This window comes from Pogoniulus pusillus, chromosome 14, assembly GCF_015220805.1.
Source record: "Pogoniulus pusillus isolate bPogPus1 chromosome 14, bPogPus1.pri, whole genome shotgun sequence".
NCBI classification, from domain to species: Eukaryota; Metazoa; Chordata; class Aves; order Piciformes; family Lybiidae; genus Pogoniulus; species Pogoniulus pusillus.
The window spans coordinates 1,708,071-1,718,304 of record NC_087277.1 but is presented as its reverse complement, the minus strand read 5'-3'; the positions used below and the strand labels follow the sequence as shown (position 1 = coordinate 1,718,304).

The 10,234-nt window shown below is 54.0% G+C and overlaps 1 protein-coding gene across 2 annotated transcripts; it reads right to left on the bottom strand.

Annotated features, from left to right (window-relative positions):
- Window position 1: 1 nt before the first annotated feature.
- Window positions 2–9,344, bottom strand: CTHRC1 (collagen triple helix repeat containing 1). 2 transcript variants are annotated; one of them, XM_064154067.1, is made up of 4 exons: window positions 9,092–9,344; window positions 2,410–2,631; window positions 1,207–1,423; window positions 2–471 (listed from the first exon to the last, which is right to left on the bottom strand). In XM_064154067.1, the coding sequence occupies exons 1-4, from the start codon at window positions 9,164–9,166 to the stop codon at window positions 329–331; spliced, it is 657 nt and encodes a 218-aa protein (XP_064010137.1). In that variant the 5' UTR covers window positions 9,167–9,344; the 3' UTR covers window positions 2–328. The 2 variants fall into 2 exon arrangements, with proteins under 2 accessions (XP_064010137.1, XP_064010136.1); XM_064154066.1 differs by lacking the exon at window positions 9,092–9,344 and adding an exon at window positions 6,402–6,802.
- Window positions 9,345–10,234: the final 890 nt, after the last annotated feature.

The window sequence follows — 10,234 nt, the reverse complement described above, 5'->3', positions numbered from 1 at the left end:
GTTTTCTTCTTGTAAAAGGTCTTATTTATTTGATACAAAAAAAAAAGTAGTTAGAGTTGGTTCTTTAAATGGAGGTATATTCCAAACCTTAATGCACTGGGGTTTGACACTCCTGTTCTGAAAGGAGGACTATAGAAAAGCCTCTGCACTGTGCAACACAACACAAACCAATAAAGCTAGGCGAAGACTACAGATGCAAGCGCTTGGTGCCTTTCAGTCAGATGCTTCCACCCAGTGCTACAGAAATACATTCTGAAGACAATTGTACCCAAAAAAAGGGGAAAAAAAAAAAAGAATATATATATATTAAAAAAAAAGAAGGGGACAGTTACTTTGGCAGTTCTTCAATGATGATCCGGGAGACTGAATTCCATCCAGTAGAAGCATCTCCCCGTGGATAATCTGAGCAAGTCCCAACCCAGATGGCAATGTCCACCAAGCCAGCACTGATCCCTTCACACAGACCTTCCACTGGTTAAAGACAAAAACAAGGCCAGATGGAATCATAGAATAGAATCATAGAACCAACCAGGTTGGAAGAGACCTCCAAGCTCATCCAGCGACAGGCAAAGAAGCTGGTAAGGGGCCTGGAGCACAGCCCTCTGAGGAGAGGCTGAGGGAGCTGGGGGGGGTGCAGCCTGCAGCAGAGGAGCCTCAGGGCAGAGCTCATTGCTGTCTGCAGCTGCCTGCAGGGAGGCTGTAGGCAGCTGGGGTTGGGCTCTGCTGCCAGGCAGCCAGCAACAGAACAAGGGGACAGAGCCTCAAGCTGTGCCAGGGCAGGTCTAGGCTGGATGTTAGGAGGAAGTTGCTGGCAGAGAGAGTGATTGGCATTGGAATGGGCTGCCCAGGGAGGTGGTGGAGTCTTTGGGCCTGGAGGTGTTGAAGCCAAGCCTGGCTGGGGCACTTAGTGCCATGGTCTGGTTGGTTGGCCAGGGCTGGGTGCTAGGTTGGGCTGGCTGAGCTTGGAGCTCTCTTTCAGCTTGGTTGATTCTATGAAAGGTACCACAGTAATTAAGTCCCTCTTCATAATGCTAACACTGCTACTATTCCTAGTAACCTGTGGGACAGCAGAGTGAGGGTGCCAAGTGTCAGCTGGCCACTCTGTAACCTCCTCTTTCTGCCCTCTGCCTTTCTAAGGCAGCCTGTCCTCTGCATTTGCTGTCCGGATCTGCCAGGCTCTGCTGCTCCACCTCTTGGCACACCTACCTGAAGACGTTCGGTGTATGTTGATAGTAGAATTCAGCTCTGGGCTTCCTTGATCTAAGTAGATGATGGCTTCGATGGGCAGCGGCCCGGCACACTCGGCGCCGTTGAAGGTGAAGTACCAGCGCTGGCAGCAGGCGCTCCGGCACTTGAGCCGCAGCGAGCCGCTGAAGAGCACCCGCAGCGCGCTGCTGGAGCGCATCTTGGTGAAGGTGCATTCCTGCGGGGAGGCACAGCGCTGCGCTAGCCACCGGGGCAGCTGCGCCGCTGCCGCGCTCCTAACGCGCCCAAGAGATCGCTAATTCCCCGAGAACGCTGCGGCCAAACTGCCCAGGGCCGCCCGGCTGGGAAAAGAAAAGAGGGGCAGGGGAGGGAAAGAAGGGGAAGGGGAGAGGGGAAGGGGAGAGGGGAAGGGGAGAGGGGAAGGGGAGAGGGGAAGGGGAGAGGGGAAGGGGAGAGGGGAAGGGGAGAGGGGAAGGGGAGAGGGGATGGGGAAAGGGGAAGGGAAGGAGAGGGGAAGGGGAAGGAGAGGGGATGGGGAAAGGGGAAGGGGGGAAGGGGAAAGAGGGGGAAAGGGGAGGGAGGGGGGAAGGGGAAAGGGGAAGGAGATGGGAAGGGGGGATGGGGGAAGAGAGGGGAAAGGGAGGGGGGAAGGGGAGGGAGAGGAAAAGCAAAGGGGGATGAGAAGAGGAAGGGGAAGGAGAGGGGAAGGGGGAAGGGGGGAAGAGGAAGGAGAAGGAAAGGGGAGGGAGGGGAAGAGCAAAGGAGGATGAGAAGGGGAAGAAGACGGGTAAGAGGAAGAAGGAGAAGGAGAAAGGAGAAGGAGAAAGGGGAAGGAGAAAGGGGAAGGAGAGGGGGAAAGGGAAAGGGGGAAAGGGGAGAAGAGAGGGAAGGGCAGAGGGAGAGGGAAGGGGAGATGGAAGTCCATTTCTGGCTGTGCCTTGCAGCCTTCCAGTTAGAGACCAGATCTTGTGAAGGCACTCTTGGAACAGTCACAGCACCCTGCTGAAGTGCTGCTACAGGAGTGCAACGGGCTTGGGAAGCACAGCTGAGACATACCCAGGGCAGCTAAACCTTTGAGCCAGCCTTACGCGCAGGAAAAGGCTTCCAGCAGGAGATCCGTGCGAGGGCACTGCCCAGGTGAGGGAGGCAGAGCAGAGCCTGCCGCGGGGGTGAAGCGCAGCAGCCCAGGCGCAGCCAACTCACCGCTATCTTCCCGAGGTCGATGCCGTAGTTCAGCGCACTCCACGAGCACTGCTTGAAGTTGGGCGTCCAGGCCTCCTCGACGCTCTCTCGCATGCACTCGCCCTTCTCCCCCTTCAGCCCGTCCCGCCCCGGGATCCCAGGTGTCCCCGGGATCCCGTTGGCTCCCGGGTTTCCATCCCGTCCCGGAACACCGCTGGGGCCTTGCAGGCACACACCGTTGTACTGAAACACAGAACAGCCCTGGCTGCTTACCGCTGCTCGCTGGGCGGCTGCCCCAGCTGGGCACAGGCAGCAGCAGCGCACAAACCCCCTGCGGAGACAGAGGCTGCTGGGCTGAAGCCCCGAGAGAATGATCCCACAGAGCAAAAGCAAACGTAAAGAGAACGTCGCAAAGATAAGCAGTGCCAGCAGGATTTGCGCTAAATTAACAACCTAACGATTTTAGCAGAAGAGGCATAAAGCCTAGAAACAAAAGACTGCCCTAGTCCAAGGACTAAAACCTGTTGGAAAACCTCAGTTACACGTTGATAGCTCTGCAACTGTCTCAGCTAGTAGAAGCTTTCATTAAAACAACAACAACAAAATGATAACAACAACAATAATAATAATAATAGAAGCAATAATTGGGGGTTGGACTCGATGGTCTCTTTGGGTCCCCTCCAACTACTGATATCCAATAATACAACCACTAATATCAAATAATAATAGTAATAATAATAATAGAAGTAGTAATTGGAGGTTGAACTCGATGGTCTCTTTGGGTCCCTTCCAACTACTGATATCCAATAATACAACTACTAATATCAAATAATAATAGTAATAATAATAGAAGTAGTAATTGGAGGTTGAACTCGATGGTCTCTTTGGGTCCCTTCCAACCACTGATATCCAATAATAATAATAGAAGCAATAATTGGGGGTTGGAGTCGATGGTCTCTTTGGGTCCCTTCCAACCACTGATATCCAATAATAATAGTAATAATAATAGAAGTAGTAATTGGACATTGGACTCGATGGTCTCTTTGGGTCCCTTCCAACCACTGATGTCCTGTACCAGTTATAATGATAATGGTGATGATAATAGAAGCTTCTGCAAGTCATTAGAGAGCCAAGGTCTGTATCAGTTTTCTGTTGCCACTCCTCTGGGACAGAATCACATCACAACAGTCAAGGCATGAAAGTCAGACTCCAGATCTCACCCAGTGTGTTGGTGTTAATAGGAATGTGGGAAGTTGCACCCCAGAATCACCCCAAACTTGGGATCCCTTCTGGCAGCAGTACGAAAGCACACATGGGAGGATGGCACAGCAACGCCCTCCCTAACATCACACCACTGGGCAAGGTCAAGCACTGCACTCCCAGCTTGCATGTTGATGCACATTGCCTTCACATCATATGAGATCTGGGCAGCCCAGAGCTCCTGGGCAGCACAGTGGCACTGTGCTGAATGCCAGGGCGAGCACCCACGTAGGGAGCTGGTGGAGGAGGCACAGAAAGGTCGAGCAGGAACCTGCCACAGCTTTCACTTTAAATGCTCTTCCATCAGGTGACTGACAGCTTTCTCCAACCTTCACAGGATCACAGGATGTTAGAGGTTGGAAGGGACCCAAAGAGATCATGAAGTCCAACCTCCATGGCAGCTCTTCACACTCTGCTCTTCCCCTTTCTCACAGCCATTTCTTTCAACCATTGTTCCCCTGCAAGCCATGCCACTAGCTGCACCACAGGAGCCCTGAGCTGCTGCCCCTGCCCTCTCTCCTTTGCCAGACTGAAGAACGTCCTTCTTCTGGGCTTGTTCCTTTGTGCTTTGGTGCAAAATTTAAGAAAGACATTGAGGTGCTGAAAGGTGTCCAGAGAAGGGCAGCAAGGCTGGGGAGGGGCCTGGAGCACAGCCCTGTGAGAAGAGGCTGAGCTGGGGGGGTGCAGCCTGCAGCAGAGGAGGCTCAGGGCAGAGCTCACTGTTCCCTACAACTATCTGAAAAGAGATTGTAGCCAGATGGGGTTGGGCTCTGCTGCCAGGCACCCAGCAACAGAACAAGAGGACAGAGCCTCAAGCTGTGCCAGGGCAGGTTTAGGCTGGATGTTAGGAAGAAGTTGTTGGCAGAGAGAGTGATTGGCATTGGAATGGGCTGCCCAGGGAGGTGGTAGAGTCCCCATCCCTGGAGGTGTTTAAGAAGAGGCTGGATGAGGCACTTAGTGCCATGGGTTAGTTAATTAGAAGGGTTAGGTGATAGGTTGGACTCAATGATCTTAGAGGCCTTTTCCAACCTGGCTGGTGCTGTGATTCTGTGAAAACCCAGCATGGGCATCACAGGCTCCACGGGAGGCACTCCATAAATAAAACTGGTGACTGTATAAAGAGGTCAAGCAAGATGAAAGACAAGAGCTGGACTCTGCCTGCACCAAGGAAAACAGTGTTGGCAAGGAGCAGTGGAAAGTGGGATACTGTAAGCAAGATGGCTACGTTCGACAGAAGTTAGCTGGAGACAAAGCTTCTTGGCAAGGCACACAGCGACCCAGGGGCTGCGGGAACGACGCAGAGAGCTTTCTGCCTCACCCAGCGCTGCTGATCTGCTCCCGCTGCTGTTTTCCAGCCGGGCTGGATTTGCAACAGTGCCTGGCTCACCGCAGGAGCAGTCACTGTTACCGCAGAAATCCTGAGGACGTGGAATCAGCGAAAGCTGGAGCCGGCTGAGGCTCAGACCTGCCACCTCCCTGTCCCTCTGGGCTACTCGGAAAGAGGCGCTGCCCCCACCAGCCCTACAGCTTCCTTAGGCAGCGCAGCTTAGCCACCGCACGCCCCAAAACTCTCATGTTGGCTCCACGCCAACTAAATGCATCTGTGCTTGCTAAACCAAACCTTTTTCATCTTTTCTTAAGCTGGAAATGAAACATTTCAAAGTGTCTGCTGCAGGCAGGATCCCCTCTGGGCCATGCCTTCATTCTGCCCTGGGAGGCTGAAGCTCTCTGTGCTACCAGGCTGTGCCTGACTCAGCCGCCGTCCGTTTAACTGCACTTTGCTGCTCACTGCTGCACCCAAAGGCATGGAGTAACGCAAGAGAAAAGGGAGACCCCAAAATCACCACTCCCACAGAAAATGTAAGCTCCTCCATGTGTGCAGGCACCTTTCCTTCGACGCAATTCAATTCCCACAGTGCAACTGAAAAGGTAGTGTGGAAGGGAAGGAACTTTGCTAGCCATGGCACTTCCAGCACATCACTTTAGGGGATCTCTCTGCAGCTCATGGAAGAAATGGCCATGTCACTCATCATCCACAGGAGATGAACAACCATCCAGCAGCCCATGGAACGAGATTCACAGCTGCTTTCTACATTCCAATGACTGGAAAAAAATCTCCTTCCTTTTGCTGTCCCTGAGACGGGATAGTCCCAACGCGGTCACGTTTCCAGTTGCAACAGAAGTGCAAACAGAGGTACGCAGCCCAGGAGCCAAAGGGGATTTGCACTAATGGAAATCCGAGGAGCAGACACAGCCTTCGCAGCACCTGAAGAGCAGATCTTCCACGGCTCTTTCTGTGGTCTGTGATCTCTCCACCAGCCCGGCAGGAGCTAAGCAGCTCCTACCGCCCATGCTGCCGCAGCAGCTGTGCGCTCCAGCGCTGCCCGGGCCGCAGGCAGAGCCGGGCTGGGCGCAGAGCTTCCCGTCGCGACGCCTCCCCGGCGATGCGGGAGCAGCCCGAGCCCGCACCGGCTGTAACGGCAGCACCCCTGGGCTCGGAGCCGAGCGACAGCACCACGGAGACAGGCACCCAGCAGCCGACCCGCCGCGGTCGCAGCCAGAGCCCGTCCCACCAGCTCAGCCCTTTGCCGGTTCAGCAGGGCCGGGGGGCAGCGTAAGGAAGGGGCGCCCGGGCCGCAGCCGGCTCCCCCAAACCCGCTGCCTTTCCGCTCTTCCCCACGCCCTGCGATGAAGCATCCCCGCGCTGCCCTCCGCCCGCCCTGCCGCTCCCGGCCCCCGCCGCTCGCCCTCACCACGTCCAGCACCTCCCGCTGCCGAAGCGCCTTCTGCTTGCCCTTGGGGCTGTCGGAGCGGCCGGCCGGAGGGGCCGCCAGCAGCAGCGCCAGCAGCAGCGGAGCGACGGCGGCGGCGGCGGCCGGGACGCGGAGCATGGTGCGGGCGGAGGGGAGGCTGCTGCGAAGGGGCCCGTGTCCGCCGCTCTGGGCGGCAGCGCGGGGATAAATGAGCCTTTCAGAGCATCGCCTAAGCTCCCTCCCCGGAGAGGCCGGGAATTTCCATCCCCTAACCGAGCGGGAACGTCCAGACAGAGCCGTCCCCCCGCAGCCATTGGCACGGGGGCCGGGGGGCTCCCGCCCCCTCGGGCCGAGCCCCGACGAGCTCTCCCCGGGCTGTGCCAGCAGGCCTGGTCGTGCCGTGCCGAGAGGCAACAAGGCTGAAGGGGCTGCAGACACCTCCCCTCGGAGCACCACGCAGCCCTCCTCGGGTCTGCCGGGAGCTGCTGTGCGGGCCCCTCTCTGATGCAGGAGTCCTGCTGCCAGCATATCACCAGAGCCACAGCCGGAGCCTGCCGCACCGTGAGATAAACCAGCAGACGGCTTTAAGCCGCAGGCTTTGTTTGAACAGAAGCACAACAAAAGGGCACGAAAACCTCCAAACGGCAGCGGTGTTTGGGCTTCCATCGAAGAACTTAGTATTGTCCCGATGAACACTGTCGGCTTAGTAACGCGAGCAAAGACCTCGGCGAGCCAGCCTAGCGCCTCCTGTTCTGCTGCCCTTGAGAAGAATGGTTTCCTTTACCCCATACTAGACCTGGCAGCACTAGCAAATCAGGAGTGCTGGACGGCCCCGAACATTACAAATGAGAATAACAAGTCCTTGAAAGATAACTTCTGCATGCTGCAATCCTCCTGGGATTTCACATACTCACGGAACGGCAGGGGTCGGAAGGGACCTCCGGAGACTGTCTAGTCCACCACCCTTGCTAAGGCAGGTTTGCCTTGTTCAAGCTGCACAGGAATGCATCCAGATGCGTTTTGAGTGACTCCAGAGAAGGAGACTCCAAACCTCTCTTAGGCAGCCTGTTCCACTGCTCTGGCACCCTGAAAGTAAAGAAGCTTTTCCTTACCTTCAAGCAAAACACTGGTCTAGTTGAGGATGCCTCTGCTTACTGCATGACCTTCAGAGGTCCCTTCCAACCCAGACCTTTCTATCATTCTGTGAAACCTCCTGTGGTCTAGCTTGTACCCCCTGCCCCTTGTCCTCTCACTGGGCACCACTGAAGAGAGCCCAGCCCCATCCTCCCGACCTTTTAGATCTTTGCCGAGGTGGAATTTCCAGAAAGGGAGATAAACTCCAATACAACAAACCCACATTTTCCCATAGGAATTTATGTTCCAAACTGCTGGGCCATTCATGCCAGACAATGCAGAACCCCATTTTTTGTTTAACCTAAACCTCTTTGTGTTGCTCTGACTGAAGTTACCTCTACACTTTAAGGTGCTTCTGTCTTTAATCCCCTTTCCACATCCATACTTCCTGAATGAAGCAGTGACATGAGAGCTGCACCACAGGTCACACTGCTCCCATCAACCCTGGGGCTGACACCAGCCAGCTGTGGGCTCCTGCTCTGTGGACTGCAGCATAGAATCATAGAATGTCAGGGGCTGGAAGTGACCTCGAAAGATCATCTGGTCCAGCCCCCCCTGCAACATGCAGGTTCACACAAGCATCACTGCCAAGGGGCTGGGGATCCCCAGCACCAAAGTGGGCTAAGGCACATTCCTGCTCAGACTGCCAAGCTTCTGTATCACAGAGCCCATTTCTTCAGGCAAGGTGCTGCAGATGAAGCACACAGCGCCGTGCACCTTCCTCATTCAATTCCTCTGTCTTTTGGGCAAGAAAATCTGCAGGTAGCCTCATACACATTTCTGCACTTGGCTTTGCTCACTATTGGAGTTCGAGTCCAGGCCAGAAGCTTTCAAGGCCAAATGGCTGGTTGTGCCAGGGGAAGCAAGCTAAGGAACTCTATAAAAGGTCTCAGCAGATGCTGGTGGGACATCTGCTTTGGGCACCGTGCGGTTTGTAGTGCTCATTTGACTTGCAATGTGCATTACCATCTGGAAAACAGGAACAGCAACATCCTCCTTAGCCTGCTTCAGTCCAAGCAAGCCCTGCCATCTGCTAGGCTTATGTTCTGTGGGGTTTTGATGCATTTAAATGCTTCTGAGGGCAGCAACTGTTGCTGCATGCTGCTGAGGTACTTGAACCAAAAGTACTGATACATTCTGCCTTAAATGTTCCCCGATAAAAGGAGCTGATTTCATGAACTTACCTAAGCATCTTCAAACCAGGATCTGTATTAAGTCAACTATCAGTTCCTTCCTCTTACCCTTACTGCCATATGCTATAGGATTTATCCTTCATATGTAGCTTTACAAACATCAGCAAAGGTGATGATCTGCCTACCTCCACCATTTAAATGCCACTGAGATCTTCCACACCATCAGACTGCTGCTGCACAGCCCGGGCAGGCTCATGGGTGCTGTCAGTGCCTCACATGCAGCAGATCTCACATCACCAGGCTGGGCTCATGAGTGGAGCCTCTGATATGAGTTGAGCTCTCCTGCAAAGCCTCTCAGCATCCCCCAAACCAGCCACCCAAACGTGCAGGGGGGTGTGCTCCTATGCAGGTGTTTCCACTCACCTCAGCTATAAAGTGTTTCAGTTCAGGCAGTTGCCCACTGGGTTGCTGGGGTCTCTCCACTCCTCTTGGGCACATTCTTCCAGTCTGTAAATGCTATTTGTTAGAGCAGTCCTTTCAATTCACCAGCAAGTGATTGCCATTAATTCCTTGGTCTTCTTAAAGCAACTGCAGTAGGAGAGATCAGGAGCTTGTCATGGGAACTCACAGCCCATGGTTAATTCAGAGCCTGGGATCAGAGACCACACCAAGATTTCAAATCTGGTGGAAATGACCAAGATCTGGTGGAAGAGTCTTTTTGCACAGTGAGGAGAAGCTTTAACCACTCACTAACAGATTCTTCTCAGCTGGGAGCTGTGTTTCTTGTGGCTTTTCACAACCAGGAAAACCAGGCAGGAGTGTCAAAATACTCCAGAGAGTTCAAGGCTGAGGACCCTGAGCCAAAAGAGGCCCAGTAAGGTAACTGCCAAGACCTGGACCTTTCATCTGCTTTTAAGTCTTCCTGCTTGTTCTGGTGACATCTGAGAACTCTGCCTGCCAGTCCTGTCTACGCATTGCTTTGGGGCACACATGCATACCTTGGGCTAAGCAGCAGAGAGCTCAGGCTCAGCAATATTCTACTCAGCACCACAATGCTCAGCATCTTTCCTGACCTACCTTTGGTGCTTTTAACTGTGGAGTGTTTAGGTCTTGTTTATTAATCGATATTTTAGAGTGAGTTTTAAGTTGGCTTAAAAGGCTGAGATCAGACACAAGACTGCTGAATTTCTTGAGTGACTCTTTGCAGCCTGCCCGACTAAGGAGACAAAGAGCTGCCTGTGCTGCTGTGGAAGAGAACCCAAGTAAGAGCTCAGGGAAATCTGGTACAGGGTTCTTGCTGTTTCTCCTCACTCTGTATGTTGAGTCCTAAAGTATCAGTGTGGTCCGCTCCACTCCACACCCCCTGATGTTCTCTCCTGACTGCCCTGAGAGTATGCTGCCTAGGCTGGAGAGCTGTGAGCCTCCAGCTCACCTACACCCAGCACTGAGTGCCCATTTAGCACTTCCACATAAACCCTGCTGTATTGCACACAGCTCCTCTTGCAGGAACTACTCACTGCCCCAGCTCCTGTTCATGTGGAGAAACCAGCCTTGAGCCATCTAAAG

Coding starts and splice junctions, on each gene's coding strand:
- CTHRC1 (XM_064154066.1), bottom strand. CDS start 6,539: ATGCTCCGCGTCCCGGCCGCCGCCGCCGCCGTCGCTCCGCTGCTGCTG. Junction 2,632..6,401: donor AGCGGGAGGTGCTGGACGTG/GTGAGGGCGAGC, acceptor TCTGTGTTTCAG/TACAACGGTGTGTGCCTGCA. Junction 472..1,206: donor CATACACCGAACGTCTTCAG/GTAGGTGTGCCA, acceptor GTCTTTAACCAG/TGGAAGGTCTGTGTGAAGGG.